The sequence below is a fragment of the Tamandua tetradactyla genome, chromosome 17 (genome assembly GCF_023851605.1).
Source record: "Tamandua tetradactyla isolate mTamTet1 chromosome 17, mTamTet1.pri, whole genome shotgun sequence".
Classification (NCBI taxonomy): Eukaryota; Metazoa; Chordata; class Mammalia; order Pilosa; family Myrmecophagidae; genus Tamandua; species Tamandua tetradactyla.
In genome coordinates, this window is record NC_135343.1 from 18,018,448 (window position 1) to 18,041,688 (window position 23,241).

General features: G+C 47.9%; 1 protein-coding gene across 2 annotated transcripts in view; it reads left to right on the forward strand.

The window, feature by feature from the left end:
- The window catches only part of PRKCE (protein kinase C epsilon), a 549,400-nt gene that overhangs the window by 337,112 nt on the left and 189,047 nt on the right, over positions 1 to 23,241 (forward strand). For both annotated transcript variants that reach the window (XR_013164248.1, XM_077134147.1), the window contains exons 6-10: positions 809 to 938; positions 10,479 to 10,621; positions 13,047 to 13,143; positions 15,863 to 16,059; positions 18,689 to 18,862. Coding sequence is in view for 1 of the 2 variants with exons in the window: in XM_077134147.1 (XP_076990262.1) it covers positions 809 to 938; positions 10,479 to 10,621; positions 13,047 to 13,143; positions 15,863 to 16,059; positions 18,689 to 18,862 (741 nt within the window). In the remaining variant the exon portion in view is untranslated. The remainder of the gene's footprint in view (positions 1 to 808; positions 939 to 10,478; positions 10,622 to 13,046; positions 13,144 to 15,862; positions 16,060 to 18,688; positions 18,863 to 23,241) is intronic.

The window sequence follows — 23,241 nt, forward strand, 5'->3', positions numbered from 1 at the left end:
GCCCAAAGAAGTCAACAGACTTGCCTGAGACACTGGTCAGATACCTGGGCTCCTGTTCCCGCTTCCTCTCCCTTCTCTTTATTCTTTTGAAACAACCAGTAAGTGGCAGCATAGAGGTTAAAAAGCCTGGGCTCTGAATTCCAACTCACAGGATCTAATCCTGGCTCTCTGCCACTCTTCAGGCGACAGGCAAGTCTCATAATCTCACTGCACCATAATTTCCTCATCTCGTAGGATAACAACGGTGCCGTCCCTAGGTGCTGCTGAGGTCTCAGAGGATGACGCCTGGCGGGTGTTAGTAATTTACAGCAGAATTGTTACTTGTCCTTAGGGCCTGCACTTTCCAGGGCACTGTGCTGAGTTCGCAAGACGCTTTGCAGAAGGCTGTTTCCACCATCCAGCAGCTCAAAATCTCTCCACCTAGGCCAGGCGTCCATGCACAAAGCCCTACTGAAAGCACAAGGGACATCTCATTAATAGCTAAATTGTGCGATGCAAATTGAGTGCTGTGTACTCTGAGCGTTTAGAGGCTGGAAGGCCTGGGGGACACCGCCTGGGGCCGGGGAAAAGGCCTGGCCATGCAATGTCAACCCCAGAGTGCCAGAGAATGGGTTAAGGGCATCAGGCACAAAGACTCTGGGGCAGGAAGGAGGCACCCATCACCTCAGTTCATAGGGTTGCTGTCAGAGCCAAACCGGCCCGCTCCCTTCTGTGCTTTGGGGTCAGGCGGTTCTGAAGGTGCTCCAACCACAAGCACTCGGGGCACAACGGAGCTCCACGGTGACCCTGTGCTTTGCCGTCCCTGCAGGTGGGTTCCCAGCGGTTCAGCGTCAACATGCCCCACAAATTCGGCATCCACAACTACAAGGTCCCCACTTTCTGCGACCACTGCGGCTCCCTGCTCTGGGGTCTCTTGCGGCAGGGCTTGCAGTGTAAAGGTAAGACGCTCCCTGCTCCCCTCGCCCCCCTCCGCTCCCCCCCGCACCCACATGCTCCCTCTTCTCTCTTTTAAAAAACTCTTGGGCTGTTCTCATAGCCCAGAAAGTAAGATAGAGGTTTGGCTGGAGGACTGAGCGCGAGGACTCATTTTGTCACTGGTAGGAACTGCACCTTTGCTAGGCCAGCTCTGCAGGGCCTCACCCAAGCCTTCGTGGAGGAAAACCTGAGAATGAGGAGGTTGTGACTCCGCCTCTTCCGATAGTAATCTAGCAGGGGAGACAAGATGAGTGTACACAAGTATGGAAATAATATAAGGAAAAGATACACTGGAGTGCAAAGGAAGACGTATTTCTGGAGTTAGGCCCCGGAGCACGTGGTAGCTGTGAGCTCAGGTTTTTCTGTTACAGTCCAGAGTTCAGAGTTACCCTGGGAAGGAGCCATTCTAGAACACTCTCATCTAAGATATCTTATTGCTCTTGCACAAGCCTTGGGTTTAGGTGACATCATCCCCAAGTCCAAGGTGAGGAGAGCACAGCTCAGGGGCTTAAAGTAACTTCTCACATCACACAGTATGTGAACCAGAGAAGTAGGATTTGAAGCTTGACTCTTGAGTCTAGGGTTCCTTCCCCTGTCTCTTGCTATCCCACCTGTGAATTGACTGCTCAGTTGAGCAGCACATAATGTAGGAAAATGGAACATGTTCTGGGACCTGAGTAATTACAGGGCATGGATTTCACATGGGAATTGTTTTAAAATGGTATTTTATTGTTTGTACTGAATATACTACTAATAAACTTCCATTGTAGAAAAACATAAAATATAAGAAAAAAAAAACAGGACACAAGTAGATTGGTTATTAAAAGGACCCCAATGAGAAGTTATGGCAATTGGAAATAAGGTAACGACTGCAGTGGGAATAAAGAGGAAGAAGTTAACCTAAGAGATATGGAGGAGGAATAATTTTCTGGACTTGGTGACCAGATCCAACTGGGGGGACAGTGGTGGCATTCACTGAGCTGAGGCACACCGGAGGGAGAGCAAGTTGAGAGGCAAAGAGGGTGAGTTGCATTTGGGACATGCTAGCTTTGAAGTGCCCTTGGGAAATTTCCATATAAGAGCTGTCCATTAGGCTCTTGGACATACTCATGGAAACTCAAAGGAAAAGTCCAAACTAAGCATTTAGTTTTGAGATTTGTCAGTGTCTAAGTAGTAGTTAAAGCCATAAAGTCATTCATACCTTGAGTATGAAGAGAGAAGAGCCAAGGAGAACACCTTGGTACCACCACCATCCAAGGGTTAACTTGCCAAGGCAATTAGATGTGAGAACCTCAGAGGTAGGAGGAAAATTAGCAAGGGATGACATCACAGAGGCCAGAGCGTTGAGATTAGTTTTAAAAATTGACTTTAAAAAAGTGGCCATTCATGCCCAATGCTCCCAAGAAGTTATTTGAAGTATGAAAGGAAACGTGGGTTTGGATTTAACAAAGAGGAGGTCGTTAGCTGGTCAGGAGCAGCCTTGGTGGAATGGTGGGGATGGATACCCGGGTGCAGTGGCTGAAGCGAGAGTGGAGGGTGAATCTCAGCTGCACAGCAACAGTCTTCAGTACTTTCACATGGCTTGGCTGTGAAGGCCAGGAAAGGGCTACAATAGCTAGAGGGCAGCAAGGAGTGAAGGAAGTTTCTGTTGCGTTGAGATAGGAGCTGGTTTCAGAATGTTTCATCTGGCCAGGAAAAAGACAGTAGGAAAGGAGATACCTGTGAGCCAGGAGGGACAGAGGGCCATTGATAGAGCAGGGGCAGAGTGGGGGCCGGCCCTGGGAAGAAAGATGGATACGCTCCTCGGGGATGGAGGGAAAGCCTGAAGACCAGGCCTGGAAGCGGGCACATTTCCGTGCCAGGGATAGGAATGCAGGGGGGCGTGAGTGGGCATAAGGGTCCCTTAAGTTTTGGATCTTTGAGGAATGGCAACGTGGTTTCCCTTGTATTGGGACATAGGAGGTCCTTCTGAAATCATGAGGAGAAGGGGGGACATGGAAGGTGGGAGGAGGGTGATAAAGGCTGGAAGCAGTTGCCGTGGGGACCAGAGACATCCTGAGGACAGGAGGACATGCCAACTGTGGTGACTTTTGGGGTGCCCCGTGTGGCCTTCCCGGCACCTGCGGGGGTGGGGAGCACAGCCAGCAGGACCCCCTTTCTGATATTCTTTCCAGCCTCTGGCTCCTGAAAGAAACAGGGCCTGCCTGAGACCCTTTTTGGTATTAAGTAAGGTGAAAACAGTGGAAGAAGAAGAAAGAAATGGAGAGGGACTCCTGAGTGTTTTAGCAGAGGAGTGGTGTGATTTCTGGAGAGAGGAGTGTGGTTGCTGAGAACCACAGAGCCTGCCTTGGATGGGATCCTGAGGAGGTGATATCTGGTTTTTAGTAAACATATTAAGTATTGATCTATCTAGGGAACCTAAATGAAGGCACCATCATCTCATAAATATTGATAGTTTAAGAAAGCAGCCCAGACACCCAGACCTGGCTGTCAGGGCCATAGATCCCCGCGTTGCCCTAGAAGACGGCAGGGCTGAGGGACGGTGCACGGGGCTGAAGGGACAGTGCCCAGGGCTGAGGGACGGTGCCCGGGGCTGAGGGACGGTGCACGGGGCTGAGGGACGGTGCCTGGGGCTGAGGGATGGTGCACAGGGTGAGGGACGGTGCACAGGGGTGAGGGACGGTGCACGGGGCTGAAGGGACGGTGCACGGGGCTGAGGGACGGTGCACGGGGCTGAGGGACGGTGCACCGGGCTGAAAGGACGGTGCACGGGGCTGAGGGACGGTGCATAGGCTGAGGGACGGTGCACAGGGCGAGGGACGGTGCACGGGGCTAAGGAACGTGTATTTGGTGCTGGCCTGGCAGGAAACACTTTGGTGCCTGCCCAGGTGAAGAGTGGGGGGCGAGGAGGCCCACAGGAAGGCCGCGGATTCACGGGAGCTCAGAAGAGCGGAGGTGGTTCGCGCAGAGCCTGGCGGTGAACGCTGAGCAGAATTTAGGGCCCAGCAAGAGTACCCACGTCTGCCGCCCCTGCGCCTCTGCTGTCGGGACTTGCTCCTGTGCTTCTCCTCCCGCTCCTCACTGCCATCCGCACCCTCATCTCCCCTCATCCTTTTCTCACCCTCAAGCCTTTTTGCCCCTGCAGGCTCCTTGCCCTTTGGAAACGGGCATGGCCAGCGGAGGCCCGCATGGGCCCCTATTGCCCCAGTCTAAGAGCAGTTCTGCTGCTACACTTACTGGGACAGAGAAATCAAGGCTCGGTGTCTCGCCCAGGATCACACAGTCTGGAGTTTATACCCGGGCCGCTGGGCTCCTGGGCCCTGCCCTCCTGGGCTGGAGCCGGGCCCCGCCGGGTAGAGCAGCCATTTGGCCTGCTGGCTGTGGCTTCAGCTCGTGTGGAACTGCTCCTGGGAGTAGGTGCAGGTGTCTTCAGACAGATTCCTCGAGAGTGTGGGTTCACAAGGGAAGATCCGTGGTCACTTTCCCTCCAGCTCACACGTGTCCGAGCCACCTAGGTTCGAGCTTTGTATTTGTCCCAGGAAAGGACCCCAATATCTCATGATTCTGTTTCCACCTGTAAAGAAGTTGTCAGGCATGGGGGCCAGTTTAGCAGCAAAGCCAGACCTCATGCAGCTCATAGTCGGCCCTCGGCGCCTGCTGAAGCCCTGGGTTTTCTCATGCCTACCCCAGCCCCCCACCCCATGCCTCCTGTTTGCCTCTGCCCTGAATGCAGCCCCGGGGCCCAGGCCGGGAAGGTGCTCGGGGAGGTCTGACGACTCCTCCAGGGGCCCTGCCGACTGCCTGTCTCTTGCTCTAATGGCCACCAGGATCTGAGACCCCTTCCTTGAGCGACGTGGCAACACGCCATGCTCTCCACTCCCCTTACTCTCCAGGAACGAGTGAAGAGCAGGTCATTTTGTTGGAGGCAGATTCCCTAGAAAGGCTGTGGCCTGTGAAGGTCATGGCCGGGAGCCCGGAGAGCTGTGCTGTCCTGGTTAAGCTGCTGCCACACTGGGCCGCTGCAGGCAGGTCACCCGGCCTGGAGCCCGTGGGTGTCCCTGTGACTCCGGCTGTCCTCCTGCTTTCTGAGAACAGTGACGAGGCACTGAAACCAGGGTAGTCTGGACACCTGCCTCATGGGGCCACCTGGGGAGCAGCACAGACAAGAGAAGGGAGCCGTTTCCTCCCTCCCTCCCTCCTTCCTTCCTTGTCTTGTTTTTCAAGGAATCTGGATATTTTAAGGCATGAAAAAGCATTTTTATTCTCATCATTTCTGAAAATCTCAGTCCTTTGCCCTCTTTATTTTACGCACTATATTCTTTGCTATAACTTCAACTTTTATTTGTATTTTAAGAATTAAAGGGCACAAGTAATGCATGAATATATTCTCAGTATAAAATGTTCAAGTAACAATTATGTGAGTGTATATATACATACATACAAATTCTATATCTGTACTCAACTGTATTATAATTAATTATTAAATAATATTAAAATTCCTTCCTTATATTTTCTTCCCGCTTCTATCCCCAGGCTTAACTGCTATTATCAATTTGTGTGAGTCCTCTTAGACCTTTTTGTGTACATTTACTGCATGGCTACTTACACACACACACACACACACACCCCATATTGGTTATCTCTTGCTGCATAATAAGTTACCCCAAAATTTAGTGGATTAAGACAACAAGCCTTATCTCAGAGCTTCTGAAAGTCAAGAACTGGACATGGCATGGCTGCGTCCTCTGGCTCAGGCTCTTTCATGAGGTTGCAGGTGGGCTGACAGCAGGGGCCGCAGCCTCATCTGAAGGCTTGTCGGGAAGAGGACCCCTTTCAAGCTCATTCTGAGGCTCCTGCCCAGGCCTCGGGTCCATGCTGGCTCTTGGCTGGAGGTACCAGTTCCTTGATATGTGGCCTCTCCACAGTCCAGCTCACGACACGGCAGCCAGCCTCCTTCATTGCAAGCAAGTGAGAGAGGGCAAGAGAGCAAGACAGGATGCCCAAGACAGAAGCTGCAGGCGTCCCTTTGTAACCTAATCTCATCATTTTCGAGGCTCTCTGTTTGTTAGAGAGTCATGAGGCCCAGCCATACTCAATGGGAGGGGATTGCAGAGGACTTGAGTGCCAGGAGGCGGGGCCATTGGGACCACTTAGAAGCTGCCTCCACTGCCCTACACCCCAGTGGTCATCGTGTTCTTGGTGAGACCCACCTGGACCCCCCTTTTTAAGACTGGAACTCTCATCTCTCACGTTCCACTTCACTTCCTCTGCGTTCCTTTCCCCCACAGCACTGTCACCTTCTGCTATTCCAGATTACTTGTATGTTTGCTTCTCTTTCCATCGGAATATATGCTCCATGACTGGCCGGGCTTTTTGTTGTCCATTTTGTTCTCTGCTGTTTTTTCACTACAAGTAGAACAGGATCTGGCAAACAGTATGCGCCCAATAAATATTTAATTGAATCCCATATGCATTGTTCTATCACTTGCTTTTCCTTCTTCACAATGTATCTTGGACTATTCCCAACTCAGTACTGCAAGTCTGCTTCATTCTTTATAATAGCTGCCTAACACTCCATAGGTGGATGTTCCGTAGATTAAAGATTGCCCTATTGATGGACATATACATGATTTTCTCTTCTCACTACTTTAATTGATGCTGCTGTAAAAAATCCTCAGATATATCTTTGTGTATCTGTATGAATATTTATGGAGAAAAGGCCCATAAAAGTTCTATAGTAATTTAAACCCTTGTCTTTTTATTGTTGGTGGTGTTTGTTTGTTTTAAATCAAGCCAAGGTAACTGACTGCTTTACCTTCTTTTGCACTGACATTTAATTTTGCATGCTCAGCGAAACACCGTGGTGAGTTTAGATTTTCTGTTACCTGTTATCTTTTGGGTTCTATCTGAGACTTGCCATTTCTGCTGCCTAAGTATCACTACTTTCCTTAGAGTTACAATGCACTGCAATGCATGCCATCCTGGTTTGTGCAAGGCGTCATAGGGAACCTGGAAATAAAGTGCTACTTTAGCCTTCTAGAACATGTACTCTATTTGGGCATTGAACATAAAAAGTTCTATAATAGACAATGATTCAGGCAATGAGTCAGAAATAAGTGTAAGAAATTTATGGGCAAGAGAGGCCAGCAGGAGCTGGGAGGTCAGGAAAGGCTTTTGAAGGGGGCGAGTCTGAGCAGGGGGGCAGGGGAAGAACTGGAAAGCAGGGGGTGGCAGTGGGGTACCTCCTGGGTGTGCAGCAGCAGGGAAGAAGGAAGCAGCTCAGTGCTCAGCACTGAAATGTCACAGCACTGTTCCTTGTTGATTCTTAGTCCTTGCAGTGGCAGGTGCCTTCGTGAAGGGTTGAGGGAAAATCCAGTTGGGGGTTTTGGTCTAAGGAGTAGTGGGTAGCAGACATCTGATAGTCCCTGGAAAGCCCTGAGGGAGCTTCAGTGTGCTCAAGCTTCCCAGTCTGTCTTCAGGTGATCACTTGGCGCCCCAGCGTGACCCCCAGGGACCCCCCTGGCCACCCCTTCACGCTCCTGCTGCTGCCACCTGCCATTACCCATGCGGACACCTCCTCTTGGCAGTGGTGGTTTCTGTGTTCAGCGTGGCCTGGGCCCACGCTCCAGGGTTTGATGCCTTATCTTAAAGAAACCCGCGTGTCTCCCCAGGGGTGGCTTTGTCTCTGTTCTCAGGCCACCCACTGGCTTCCGAAGCGTCCCCAGTTCCCTGCCCCGCCGCCGGTTAAATCTGCGCTGCCGAAAGGGTGAGGGAGTGGAAACAGAGTCTTCCCGAAGCGAGGAGAATGCGCCCCGCGGCAGGACGGGGAGGTCAGCGGGGAGCCGACCCGGCTGGCGGCAGGTGCCCCGCAGTGCGTGGGGAAAACGCGGAGCGAAGGGGAGCTGGTGCCCCTCTTAAGGGCGTCTCAGGCGAGGCTGCTGTTTCCTCCCCGCGCACCTTCGGCGGGCTCGCGAAGGCAGGCTCGGTCGGTGCCCCTGCCTGTGCCCGCGCCTCCGCTTTCTCCTGCTCCAGCTGGCACGTCCGCGTCCTTTCACTTGTTCGTCGCCTCCTGTGTCGCCCACCGGCGCCCAGGAGCCCCTGTCCCCACTGTGGGGGCCTGAATTATCTCAGCGCTCCCCCTGCTCGGCCAGTTCCGCCCTCCCCGTTTCCAGACGCTTCTTCGAGCCCACTGTCTCCTGTCATCCGTTATACCTGATGGACAGTCAGGACACATATATTATTTATTTATTAAGACAATTGCGTAGTTCTTCCAGGGTAATAGATAATCGAGTTTTAAAAAATAGAAAGAGAAAGCCTTGAAGACCTTTTCTAACTTGCATTGCGAACCAGCCAATCCAAGTGCATTGGTTTTGTCGAGAACGGACAGTTCTGGTTTTTTAACACCAGAGGGCGCCCGCGGTTAAATTATCTAGATACGTTGTCCGGCTCTTTTAATTTGCCCCTTTTATTCTTGTCCTCTCTGTCACCTCACAGAGAGGCAGAGAGATGGCTTTCATGGGGTCTTCGGGCAGGAGTAGGTAAGGGGAACTGAGTGTTGCTAAGGGGAGCAGGACAGAGAATTTAGAGCAGAGAGTATGGTTTCCCCAAGTCTGCAATCTCATCGATGCCCTGCCTGATGCCAGTTTTATCTAGAGCCTGAGGATTTCCAAGCAGCCCTTAATAATAACTCGGTTACTCCAGTCAGTGCCATTCCCGGCAGTGATGACACTCTCTTGTTTGTGTTGTTTAAGAAAGCTCCCCCCCAATAATTCAACTTCCCCAAGTTGAATTCTTGATATTCTCACAAGCAGTGTGGACAACCAAAGCTATAGGCTGAGCCCCCAGTCTTGGGGGTTGTTCACATGAAACTTAACCCCACAAAGGATAGGTCAAGTCTACTTAAAATTTAGGCCTAAGAGTCACCCCCAAGAGAGCCTCTTTCGTTGCTCAGATGTGGCCTCTCTCTCCAGCCAATATAATGAGCAGTCTCACCACCCTCCCCCTCTCTGCATGGGACATGACTCCCAGGGGTGTGGACCTTCCTGGCAATGTGGGACAAAGATCCTGGAATGAGCTGAGACTCAGCATCAAAGGACTGAGAAAAACCCTAGAATGAGCTGAGAATTAACATCAAGGGATTGAGAGAAACTTCTCGACCAAAAGGGGGCAGAATAAAATGAGACAAAGTGTCAATGGCTGAGATATTCCAGAGTCCAGAGGTTATCCTGGAGGTTATTCTTATGCATTAAGTAGATATCACCTTGTTGTTCAAGATGTAGTGGAGAGGCTGGAGGGAATTGCCTGAAAATGTAGAGCTGTGTTCCAGTAGCCATGTTTCTTGAGGATGAATGAACAATGATATAGCTTTCACAATGAGACTCTGCGAATGTGAAAACCTATGTCTGATGCTCCTTTTAGCTACTATATCAACAGAAGAGTAGAACATATGGAATAAAAATAAACAATAGGGGGAACAAATGTTAAAATAAATTCAGTTTGAAATAGTGGTAAATGAAAGCGAGGGGAAAGGGGTATGGTACGTATAGCTTTTTTTTTCTCTATTATCATTTTATTTCTTTTTCTGTTGTCTTTTTATTTCTTTTTCTAAATCAATGCAAATGTACTAAGAAATGATGAATATGCAACTATGTGATGATATTAAGAATTACTGATTGTATATGTAGAATGGAGTGATATTTAAATGTGTTGTTTGTTAATTTTTTTAATTAATAAAAAAAAGTTAAAAAAAAAAAAAAAAGAAAGCTCCCCCCCCTCCCGCACCCCCCTCTGCTTTTCAGGTGGTGTCTCCAAGCCGTGGGGGTGGGGGTGGGGGTGGGGTCTGTGCAGCCCCTCCTCCAGGCCAGTGACCAGGTCATCCAGGACCTGGTTTGTTCCAGGAACCACCACGTTCACCTTTGATGTGCTAAACAAAATTTAAAAAGTGATGTGGGCACAACAAATATGTTCAGTCATGACCTTTGTTCCTTTGATGTCGGATTTTAGATCTGAAAAGAGCCTTGGAGGTCTCATTCAATCTGCTCATTTTCAGATGAGTACCTTGACAAGCTCTGCCTTGGGCATTCCCCTCTGGGTGATGTCTCACACCGGAGGAGAATGATAGCCTGGGCTGTGTGCACACAACCTGCCTGGGTCCAGAATCCAGGTGGATGTTCTTCCGATTAATCAATCAAGTGCCTCTGTCATCTGCGTTCTGCTCCCTGAAAGAAAATGTCAATGTGATACGTATTTATTTATCCATATGTAATATACGTATACATATAGGAGGAAGTAACTAGAAACTCAGCAGTGGTCATCTCTACCTGGTGGTTGGATGGGTAATTTTATTTCTGTGTGAGGGGGTGAAGGGTAATGTTTCTTTTTCTCCTGATGTTTTTCTGCCCTTTCCGAATGATCACACGAGCACATATTGCTTTTGCAGTCGGGATGGAAGGTAGTGTGTTAGGCTGTGTGCATCTGGAAGTCTCTCCCTGTTTCCTTAACAGTCTGCAAGATGAATGTTCACCGCCGCTGTGAAACCAATGTGGCCCCCAACTGCGGTGTGGACGCCAGAGGCATCGCCAGGGTGCTGGCAGACCTGGGCGTCACTCCAGACAAAATCACCAACAGCGGCCAGAGGAGGAAAAAGGTAATGGGTTGTTTGGTGGCGTCCCTGGAGCTCTTCCTGAGCCGGCGTCTCTGCGCTGGCTTCCTTAGGGAACAAGGTTCTAGCGTTCCTGGGTCCAGAAGATTTCTGGCATTCACTCGAAACAGCGTGTACTTCAATTTCCTGTTGTTAAAAGAAGCCAGGCAGGGAACAGCCATGTCTCCTACAGTTCCAAAAGTGTGTGTGTCTGTTGGAGGAGAACAAGGCAAGCCTCAGGGATGATGTTTGTTAGAGAAACATAGGCTTTGAGATGAAGACTTTGAAATTCCCTCTAGAAAAAAACAGAACAAAGCAAGACACAATGACTTTGGATGAGGAAATGTACTTGTCTGCCTCCAAAACTGGCATAAAAACAATGTCAGTGTCTGACCTTCGCCCCTGGTGTCACTGTAGTGGGGATAGATGGATGAAAAGCTGAAACCACATTCCTTTAAAACACATTTGTCGCAGTACCAGCACTCAGCTGCCCGAGGAATATTGTTAAGGTCCCACGACATGGAACATCTGGGCCTTTCTTTGGTGACCAAAGCCCTGTCTCTGTTCTGAATGTCAGTAGGAGAAGATCCATTTGCTGAAATGTTACTTTGGTAAGTCAGGGCCCACAGCTGTAAATAAACCTGAAGACGTCCATAGCATTTTTGTTTGAAAGTTCTTTAGCTGTGATGCCTGGCCTAGAAGATCTAGGAAGCCTTAGAAAGAGTAAATAATGAGATCAGACCATGTTTACTGGGCAAGAATCCAGGTGGGTATGGGGGGAGTGGCTCTCACTGCAGTGTCAGACATCAGGCTCTTTTCTAGAAAAGCCCGCCTGACCCTAGATGCTTCTACAATCTTGACTCCTAAATATCTTCCCTGAATTTTACCCTGTAGTACCTTCTAAAGGATCCTTCATTTCCCAGGCATCTTCTCCTTTTAGAAGCTGCTCATGCCTTTTCTCCAAAGTGCCTTTTCCTTCGAATGGGAAGGTTTGAATTATTTTCATCTTCCTAAACCTCTCCTTCTTCTCTACCTTCCCAGGAAACCAAGTTGTTTTGTGCGGGTTGGAGAAAAAATTATCTTCTCACTGCTTACCTCTGGGATACTTGCCTCTGGTTGCTCTTCTTAGCTCTGTAAATGCTGGTGGCAGAAATGGGACTTCACTGTTGACACAAGGAGCTGGGCATGCAAGCAGCATGCCACCCTCCAAAAGGCCAAGGGTCCATGCCAAGGCTGCTTAGCAAATGCCATGTGATAACAATGTTGGACAGATGTGTTTATGAGTTCTGGAGCCCTTGGTAGAGACACCATCTCTTTTCTTTTCTAGAAGTAAATTAAGGCAGAAAGAACCTCTCTTAATTGTTGTGAAACATTAAAAAAAGAAACTCAATACCTTTTCTCTCCTCCATATTTACACAGGCCATAATGCTAATAGCCAGACTTCATCTGTCTCTTTTGGAACTGGGGGGACATGGTGGTAGGAACCCAACGTGGAGAAATTCAGGAAAGGACAGAGTAGAAGACGAAAGGATTCAGTCTGTTACACTGGTTGCTGTGATGCTTCTGATGCAAAAGCTGGAAAGAACAAAGTGAGAAACTGTAGTGAGTCAAGTTAGCAAGAGAGGACGGGAGAGAAGTGCCTTGGCCAGCAGCTGGAAGGGCTTCTTTGCAAGACTGGCAGGCTTCCTGGGACTTTGATTCTCCTTACATTTTCCCAACAAATAGTCGGTCATGTAGAAACAAGGCCTCTGCTCAGCTGGTAGCTCTGTACAGAAAGGAGCAAACATGCTTGTGATCTCTTAGGCCAAACCACTGATTTTAATGGGGACTTAAAATGGATCCACCAGCATCTATGCTAGAAAATATGCTTCTTTAGGGGGTGTTCTGCTGAAATTCACCAACAAATAGCAATATACGTGAAATTATTTATTAGACACCCATTAAGAGTATCACTTTTTGCCATTCACTGTGGGGGAGGGAGCAGATCCAGATACGAGCTGGGTTCTCGCCATCAGTGCACCTGTAGTCCCCCTGAGCAGAGAGCCCCACACAATATACACAGACAGATATTATTGATAATATAAAGCCAAAGGTGACAATGGATAAATGCCTGGCAGGTGTTAGAGATAAGTGTCATATTGCTTTGGATGAGGTGACTTGGATTGCTTGGATTGGCTGAGGGAGGCACGATCAAGGAGGTGAAGTCAGGCTTTGCTTACAAAGGTCAGTATCAAACACACTTAAATCTCTTGTTTTCTTCCCTTTAATTGGCAAATGAAACCTTGAGACTGTGAACATCGATTTAACAAAGGCTGATGTGCGCCAGGAATTCTTACAGCTCTTGGTGTAGTATCGTGATGCTTTGACTTCAGGGAAATTCACAACCCTCCTTTCTGATGCCTCTCTCCCTTTGCTCTCTCTCTCTTGGTAGCTCCTTGCTGGTGCCGAGTCCCCGCAGCCTACTTCTGGAAGCTCACCCTCTGAGGAAGACCGATCCAAGTCAGCCCCCACATCCCCTTGTGACCAGGGTGAGACACTCACATTTGCTCCCTAACCTCTGAGCCCTGTCATTGGAAGGACAAAGCAGCTTCAGGCCTTTCCACCCAGAAATGAGCTTATTAGCTGAGGCAGCCAACAGCCCTGCAGGGCTTAGCCTTCCATTCTCTGTTCATTTAATAACTGCTCTTTCACTCCACGAGGATTTGATGAGTGCTAGGCACTAAACAGCCCTGCCTGTCTTAATTCCTTCCATGCCGGGGTAAGAGAGAAAGGGTATGTGATGTCACGATCCTTTCTTTTCCCTTGCCTCCCCCGTGTTCTGAATATACAGGAGAGAGAGGGATATGGTCCTAGACATATCAGTGCCCATTACTTGCGTTTGACCCCTATTCCCTCCTGCTTGTAATCATCACACCCAAATCCTGAGATCAGGTCATGAGCTGAGGCATGGAGTGGGGGAGAGGACAGCTACCCTGGCCTTGGGGATAGCAGATGAGTTGGGAGAAGAGTCCGAAAGAAATGGCGAGGAAGCCAGCTCTGGGCCTGACTCCTTCTAAAGCTCTGCTCAGAGTGTCTCCTTTCCCTTAAGAATATGTTTAAAGTAATACAAGGCTCTAAATCCCACAGGCATCCAAGAATGCTGAGGTTGAGGAGGGGCTTACATGTTTAGAACCTTTTACTCGGGTACCTGTACCAAACATCATTGGAAAGGATCACATAAACATATTAGCAAAATTATGTGCTCAATTTCCATAGCCCTTTTTCACTTTCTGAAAGCACTCTTGTGTGCATTCTCCTAGTTTGATGCTCACACCGACTCTGTGTTGGTGCCACGTTATTATCCCCATGTTATAGGACAGGAAGTGAAAGTCTGAAGAGTTGAAAAGCTCAGGGTCTAAGTTGATGGTGGGGGGTGGGACAGTGCCCTCCTGGCTTAGGGACCCCGCTGTCAGAATCCGTAACTTCAGACCCTCCCTGATAATGGGCGCTTGGACTCTGCCCTTCTCACCCAGGAGTAAATGAAACAGCTTCAGTGTTGATGTGCCAGTCTAAGGCCATGGAGTCATTGGTCTGTGTCCCTCTTTGTTCTGCTCCAAGTCGTGGTCTGCATTTTATGCTCTGCTTCGCTCCAAAAGAGGTTTGACCCATTCATAAATCTGGCAGGACTCTGGGGCCTCCAGACTAGCAGGTATTACCCTGCACCAGTGTGGGTGTTCTCACATTTCCTTTTTTAATGCCGAGACCTCCTTTGGAAGCTTCAAGGATACAGGATCATACAGTAAAGAGACCCACAGTGAGAGTGAGGTGCCCAAGGATTCTTGACCTTCTTCCTGGCTCCTGCCCAACATGCCATCTGGCTTTGGCAGGTTCCGGTGCCTCTTAGATCCTCCATCCATCCCCAGTCAATGAAGAGCCAGTGATGTGTGCACACCTGGGTGTGAGGCCCTCTCAGCAAGACACGGAGTCAAGGCAGAACAGGCATAAGGCATTGTCTCTCCTTCCTCCATTATAAGAAAACCTGGAAGGACATCTACAAACATGGGTATCCCCAAACACCCAAGTCCCGCCTTCCAAAATCCACTTAATAACCAGCCCTGGAGAGACTTTCACTCTATGCTGAGACTGAAAAGTTCTACTAAGTTAAAAGGAAGTGATAGTTTGATAACTTCTTAATTGATGGGGAGTGGGGAGGTTCCCTGTAGTCCCAGAAGCTGTTTCCCTCACCCCTCCCCACTGCTCCAAATTCAGAACCAGAGTAAAGGTCTCTGGATTCCTTGAATGCACTCTGATGGGCCTCAGTCCTTCTAAAAAGAAGCCAATGATCTCTTTATGTCAAGCAACATGTGATTCTGATTCCAAAGGGTTGATAATCCCTGCTCCCTTCCTGCGATCCCAGTTATTCACGAGAGCATATTTTAAAATTGGATTATGCTTGAGATGCCCATTTTTTACACAGAGAAGAGTGTGTACTGGTGAATGAATAGCTAAGGAGAAAGCTTCTTCAAATAGAAAAGGTCAAAGGGTTATCCAGCCTTATCACCCCCTGGTAATTCAAGTCACATCTGGCGGGGAAGGGGGCTACCTCAAAATAGTGAAATGGCGCTGAGGAATTCCTGCAGTGTCTGAGATAAAGTTGCAGCAAGTCACCCTGGGAAGCAGTTCTTTTGTTCACGATACGCCCCATTGCTCATTTTGTTAGATAACCTCACCTGAGATGGGTGAGGTCAAGTAAGGTCCTTTAGAGAGTGAAGCTTTCCTAGTCCCAGTTGGTGAAATAATTGTATGATGATGGTGATATCTGCTCTCCATTACTGGTTATCCCAATCTTCAAAGGGAATGAGAAGGCTACTTGTTGGCTTTCTGACTCTGCAGGTTCCAGAGAAGGCCCAGTTTCTTGCCCGACAACTAGAATAACGGAATAGGCTAGTAGCCACAGTGGCTTTTCAGAGAGGTGTCCGGGATCCCAGCGTCATCAGAAGGAGTCTGCTGGCTGGTGAACTCCCCAGTGGCAGAGACTGTGTCCCCCTCCTCTTTGTAGGCCCAGCCCTGCTGTTCATTAGGTGCCCATGAAGTTGTGTTGAGCCAGTCAATGAAGGAACAAATAAATAGGGGCTGCACTGAATCTGTCGCTGCGAGGAACAGGAGAGAGGAGCCAAGAGCTCCCGAGAGAATTCAGAGTATTGGGTGCTAATGGGAAGGGCCCATGAGGTGTGCACTAATGCACTGTCTTGCTGCACTTGGTCCTAGAAATAAAAGAGCTTGAAAACAACATCCGGAAGGCCTTGTCGTTTGACAACCGAGGGGAGGAGCACCGGGCAGCGTCGTCCACCGGCGAGCAGGCGAGCCCTGGCGAGAACGGGGAGGTCCGGCAGGGCCAGACCAAGCGCTTGGGCCTGGACGAGTTCAACTTCATCAAGGTGCTGGGCAAAGGCAGCTTTGGCAAGGTGGGTGGCACGCCCTGGGAGAGGCGCTGGTTTTCTCTGCCCGCCGGCATTGCCTCATTTGTTTTCTCTGAGTCTGAGCTGTGAGCATTTCAACCTGCTCTTGTTAAGTTTTGCTTCAGTGTTGAGTGGCAATGACCTGTAACCAAGCAGATGATAGTCCTGGTCTGCTGCTAATTAGCCCTGGCACTTGAGTACAGTCATGTAACCTCCTTAGGATTCAGTTTCCCTCATTTGTTCAAAAAGGAAGCAAGTGAGATAGTAGGCAAGAAGACACTTTGAAAAGTGTGCTTGGCATTCAATAATCAATAGTAGTGACAGTGTATTTCTTCTCTTCTTTGGAGAGAGAGCTGAAGATCTAATTTTATACCATTATGAAGACTCAAAAAATGATCTTGAGAATCTGGGTCCTCAGTGAACTTAGGATTCAAAGCATTTATGGCTTTGGAAATTATTTACCTGCCTTCTCCGGCACTTACAAATGTTTTATTTGTCCTCTGCGTATGACAAGCAAATGAGAGTAGTCATCTCGTGTCTGGGTTTGGGTTCTTTGCCCTTGATGCCATTCACCATTACCAGCCAATTAGGGGAACCGAGTGCTGTGGGGTGCAGGTTGAGTGTGCCTAGGGAAGCTGCGATGGTGATCCGCCAGCCATTGGAGGGCCTGGAGAGATGGGAAAACCATCCCTGTTCATTTGAGAAAGAAAATGGAGGAAGCTTCATTTTTAGCTGAGACTTTTGATTCTCACCTTGTTCTTCTCAAGCCAGGCCTGGTAGGTGATGGGAGTCGTCTTTCTGAGATCTCCCAGGGCTGCAGGCCAGGCGCCTGGCGCTGGCAGCTCCCGGGGTGCAATGCCCTCGGGCAGCCCGGAGCTTGGAAGCAGCAGCCCTGCCGGTCAGCCAGCAACATGCCCCGGCAGACCCGTTCCACTCCTCTCCGAAGGGAATGACTTTGTGACCCCCTCAGGAGACAGGGCAGGTCCCCAGCCGTCCCACTGTCCCTCTCTCATCCTGAGCACTCCATGCCAGGAAGGTAACGAGTTCGCTTAGGTGGCAAGGGCTGAAACGGCCACATTCTTTAGAGATAGACCCCACCTGGGGATGAGAGCTCGGCCCCGAGCAGGACTTGGTAAAATTTTGAGCAAGATTCAAAGGAAACAAGCAGACTCAGAGTTTCCAGGTTTCCATATGGTGTAGGCAGGATGGGAACTTTGATGTCTCTGGAGCAATTAGGCTGTTTCTTAGGAAAAATTGCAGCCAAAGTTTGAGCCAGTTTTAAAGGGTTTGTGTTCTCTGTGGGTGATGGACCGTCTCGTGAATTCCCCTGTTACGTTGCCGAGTTGTAGCTTTTCATTTTGACAACTTGCATTGGAATACTGTACTTAGGAGTTAGTTATTAGAAAAAAGACTTGTGACATTTATAGGAGAACAAGTATAAAAATATCAAAAGATTGGAAAACTTTAAGAAAATAGAACTCTTTTTGGTGCTTTGGAGAAGGAATCAATTTCCCAGCTTTAAAGCTAATGAAGAGATTGGTGTGACGATGGCTCAGCGGGCAGAGTTCTCGCCTGCCATGCCGAGACCCAGGTTCGATTCCTGGTGCCTGCCCACGCCAAAAAAAAAAAAAAAAAAAAAAGCTAATGAAAAAATCATAAAGGAAAACAAGGACAAACTCAAGTATATAAAGATGGATGATTCTGTGCAATCACAAAACAAACAAACAGAAAAGCATAAAGCAGTCTTAGGAAAGTATTTACAGCTAATAAAGGGTTAATATCTTTGTACCAAGCTCATAGAAATTAGTAAGGGAATAATATTATAAAACAGTAGGTAAATATGCAAAGGAGACAGATGAATAATTCAAACAAGAAATACAATTAGAAAACAAATATTTTTAAAAGTTTCATTGCAAGTTAAAGGAGCATTGAGGTAATATTTCACATGTATAAAGTGATCAGAATATCTTTTTAAGTTGAAACACCCCACATTAGTAAATTTCCATGAAACTACAACACTCCTGCATTGCTGGTGGCAGAGTATATTTTGAAACACTTAGGAAATGTGCATGAAAAACTGATAAAAAAAACATTTTTTAAAAAAATATTATCCTATGATACAGTCTGAGAATTCCTATCTGAAGAATGTGATCCAAAGGAAAGAAAAAAAATTGTAGCTGCAAAAATACTCAATGTAATTTACTTATATAATACTTAATGTACAGATTTACCTTTTAAGTGTTTAGCAGGAAGAAAATTGTTAAACTGTAGCACATTTACTTTAAGTATCCACCATGATAATGATGGAGAACATGTAGAAAAAAAGGTTAAGAAATTTTGTTCAATTAAAAAAACTTTAGTATATTTCCTGTACTGTGTGTGAGTATGAAAATGTAGATGCTCAGATGATATGCACTGAACTTCTCTCTTCATTTTCTGGGCACGGTGCTAAATTAAGGACAGTGGTAGCTGTATTCAAATGGCAGCTGCTTAAATATTTTTAATGCTGCTATAACATTTTAAATAAAAAAAGAAAAAAAGGAATTCGTTTTCAAGGTGTCTGCTGTTCACTTGCATTTCTTCTCTTGGTTCCATGCACGAATAGATTGATGGGGACAATTTGGGTTGATTGCAGGTCATGTTAGCGGAACTCAAGGGTAAAGACGAAGTGTACGCCGTGAAGGTTTTAAAGAAGGATGTCATCCTTCAGGATGATGACGTGGACTGCACAATGACAGAGAAGAGGATTTTGGCTCTGGCGCGGAAACACCCATACCTAACCCAACTGTATTGCTGCTTCCAGACCAAGGTAAGTTCAGGAAGAAGCCAGCTAACCACCATCTTGGATAACTCTGCAGGACATTGTGGTATCTTGACTATCAGAGAAAACGTCAATTATAGATACTCTGCATTTTTCCCTCAGAGACCTTGTAAAGTAGAATGGAATTTACCCTTGAAAAGCTCAGTGCGTATTTGAACAGCATCCTCTATTTTAAGGGCATGGAATTTTCCACTCAAGGTTATGCTTGTGAAGGGAGGAGGGAGCCATAGAACTCTTTGCAACCGTGGCTGGACAGAGCCAAATGGCTAAACCCAGTGTTTGCTCGTTGGAAAAACCAACAGGCGTGGTTAATCCTTGCTCTGCTCCTAGCTCTGTAGCACTGGGCAAATTACTTAACTTCTGTATTGCCTTCAGGTCAAATGAAAACGAGTATGGACAACCCTACTGCTTCTAACTTGTCTAACGTCATGTGAGGTAAAGGATGTGAAAGAATGTTTAAAATGTCCTAGTGAAATACAGATTTTTAATTGACCATGTAGATGCCCAGGAGCCAGAAGGTGGCAGTAAAGAGACAGAGATAACTACATCACGGAGTCGGCCCTATGAGTAGCATAACTAATTTGTTACTTCTTGTTAGTAAAGAAGAGAAATGCCAATGCTCATCATGAAGCTCTTACTTTAGTCATCCTTTCTGGGGAGAAAATATAAACCTTTTAGGATGCCTTACTGATTTGTGAACCTTGGATTCTTGAAAAGTGCCCGCCTGGAGTCCAGCGGTGTAGGGCATGGCGATCCCTTGCTCCTTAGCACCCTCTTGCCCCCGTGTGCTGTGAATGCCAGTTCTTCCACTTAGCACTCAACAGTCATTCGTTTGAACCCTTCCCGTGTGCCCGGCCCCCTGCCAGGTGCTGGAGACTCTGTGGTGAGTGAGCCCCAATCCCTATCTTTGAGGAGTTGGCAATGTCTCTGCTATAGCAGGTCCCACAGGCGGTTTCTCAGAACCCAATTCACTTGAGAAGCTGTAAGAATGAAGGACGCTATTGCTCCTAATTGCAGGAGTTTGCAGTCTTGACCTCTCAGAGGTTCTCAACACACATTTAAAGTCCCCAGGGAGCCCTGCAGGGGTGGGGGGAGGGGTGATTGATTTTATTTAGTCTTTTATTTCCCAACTTATTTGATCCCAAGCTTCCCCACTCCCACCACACCATAATATCTGTTCCACATCGAGAAACCCTATCCCTCTGATTTCTCAAGGGAATAAGAAATTTGTTCTGAAATCATTCTGCTTGTCCTTCAAGACAAAAGTGTATTCCTTTGTCTTAGAGATCTCCGTTTAATAAGAATCTACCCCTTTTCTGAAGAAGTGCAGGACTTTTCAGCTATGCTTGTTTTTGGTGTTTGTTATGTAATGCCTAATTTTATGGGTTCATGCATGTGTGTTATGTATATGGACACACTCAGAGTCCAATGTGATAACAGGCCCGATGATGAGGTCAGCTTTCTTCTCTCCTTCACTAGAGCAAAACTCTAAATTAATGAGAAGTGCGTCCCCTGGGTCTTTTTCATGCATGGTGCCTGCCACAGGGCCTCATGTGCAGAAGGCGTCCACAATCAGAGTCCGAGTGTTAGGCATTTGTAAGAATTCATCTCTTCGACTTATTTTTTTCACCAGTAGGAAAACCGAGTCTCGGAGAAGTAAAGCGTTTTGCCCACAGACACTCGTATTGGCAGACACGGGTCTGGCTTCTGGTCTCTGGGACTCCCGACCCAGTGGCCCAGCTCTGTTGTCACCCTGTCACTCTCTTGTGCCCACCCCAGCACAGTGGCCCCGTGTGAGGGAAGGACCCCTTGCCCCCAAGCAGGCAGCATCTCCCTGTTGTCCAAGGTGGGTTCCTGGGCAGGCAGCCATCCTCTCTGTTCCTGGACACCTTGCCAAGAGGTCCAGCTTCCTAGGAAGGGCCCAGCCTAGTGGGGAAGGCCTCCTGGAGCCTCTGTCCCTGGGGGTCTTGGGAAGCCACCATTGGGGGTCCACTTTCCTGGCCCTCTTGGTGAATGAAGGAGGGAGTGGGAACATGTCTTCACTGTCGACAGTCATCGCCTCTGTGCTTTGTAGAGTATTATTTTGTAGATATGATTATTGTTTTGTAGATATAATTCATACATTCGTTAGTTTGCAAATGAAAGGGATCCTATGAACAATCGTTTTATTAACCCCTAATTAATTTTTTCTAATGTGACTTTTTCTATAATAGCAAGTAGTCAAGGTTTTAAAATTTTTTATAACTTTCCTTGCCCGAGTGTGAGGTGGGCCCTGGGTGTGATCAGTGAGGAGGAAGATGACTCCCAAACGGAGGGGCTTACAGAATTGGGGCGTGGAAGATTATGCTAACCTCACGAGCCAACAGAGAGCAGCAAACAGCCCGGCCTGGTTAGTCTCTGGGTGGGGGCATTCAGGGCAAGAGGACTCAGAGGAGGGGTCTGGAAGGGAGAGGGGCCCACTGAGGCTCTGCAGAGTGGGAGGATTTGCTAGGATTTGGGTGGGAAGGGGAGCTGGGTTTGGCAGTCACAGCTCGGCCCTGCTTTAGTTTCACCTTTCCTGAGGAGAGAGAAGTTTCCTCTCATTCACCTCCGACCTGGTTTCAACCCCGACTCTAAGACATGCACGAGGAACCCGAAAACCTGCTTGCAATCCTATTAAGGTTTCTTTTGTTCTTGTTTGACGATGGCACGCAAAGCAGCGGTCATGGTGTCGGGTGTAATTACTTTGGGGTGAACCTCAGTTTCTTAGTGTGTAGGAAGAAAGGGGTGTCTCTGTGGGATATTCCCTTGAGAGCGCCCCGAAAGCTCGTGCATGGCCACAGGTCGCCCGGCGGGGTGAGCGGTCCGTGTGTGCGGGCGCCGGGCTCGGTGTGGGGCCCCGTGGAGGCCACTGTGAAGCCCTCCTGGCGTCCACCGTGAGGGCAGGGGCGGGTCTGGTCATTTCACCCAACTGAAAGGCCAAATTACTGTTCCAGAGTGATCTGGACTCTTCTATACCAAGCCCGCCAACCCCTAGCTCCTGCACTCTGCTCTCTCCCCTCAGGATCCGGGAGGAAGAAAGCAAATGAAACGGCGCCAGCTTTCAAGTGCCGGTGAGAAGGAGCAGGGAGCCAGGAAATTAGGACAACTTTACTTTCAATTCAGTTCAAGCCAGTGTGTTTGGCTTGGGTTCCCCCTATGCTGTGTGCTCTTTGGGATTCTAGAGAAACCTGAAGCAACTAGAAAGAGCTACAGAACTGTATTTAATTAACTGTTAAAACGTAAAGTATGGAAAAGGGGATGAGGGATTTCCTCTTCCAGCCAAGAGAGAGTAGCCTGATTCTGCCCTACGCCCTCCCTCTTACAACTGAAAAGTCCCTGGATGTAATTCTTATTTTAGAAAGGCATAATGTGCATCAAGACCAACGTAGCCATATGGAATTATAGAAGTTATACTGTTTCTTGATGTGGATGAGAAACTAAAATTTCCATACTTAAAATGGCCGGTTGACTTTTAAATGGATAAATTATAGTCAGTATTATTTAATATATATATATGAAATATATATATATTGTTTCTTGGTTAGAGAAAAGGTATTGCCTATCGTTATTTTTAATTAACAGACTCATTCAATGGCTGTACAGGTATTTATTAAGCATCTCCTACATGCTAAACTCTGTGCCAGATTCTAGGCCTGCAATGCTAAAAATATACCGTATCTGATCTCATGGGGGTGATGGAGTAATCACCCCATGAACTCATGGAGAGAGGCATGCAAAGAGTAATAGTGTACATCCTGGCAGCTCTCCTGGTGGGAACACTGAGGTGGTATAGTTGAAACTCTGCAGAAGGCAGTCGGGAAAGCTTTCTTGGAGAATTGGAACCTCAGTTGGACCTTAAAGCATGCGTAGCTTTTGATAGAGGATAAGGCCTAATTGATGGCTGGTAAAACCTAGAACTTGGCGGGCCGCGGTGGCTCAGCGGGCAAGAGTGCTTGCCTGCCGTGCCGGAGGACCCCGGTTCGATTCCCGGCCCCAGCCCATGTGAAAAACAAACGGACAAACAAAATATAATAAAGCAAGAAAATGTTTAAAAATGTTTCCCTTTCTTCCTCCCTTCCTTCCTTCTCTGTCTTTCCTTCCTTTCCTCCCTCTCTCTTTAAAAAAAAAAAAAACCTAGAACTTATTCCCAAATCTTATTTTCATTATTATTTTTCAAGCTGTTAGAACTCCCAACCCATTCTGTGCGCCCTGCCTCTTCCATGGAATTGATAATGGCAGAAAAAAACAGCAAGAAAGGAGAGGTGAAAAGAGAGAATATTTGGAAAATAAAGAGAGTTGTTACATCTGCAGGATCAGATGATTGGCAGCAAGGGCTGTGAGCAAAT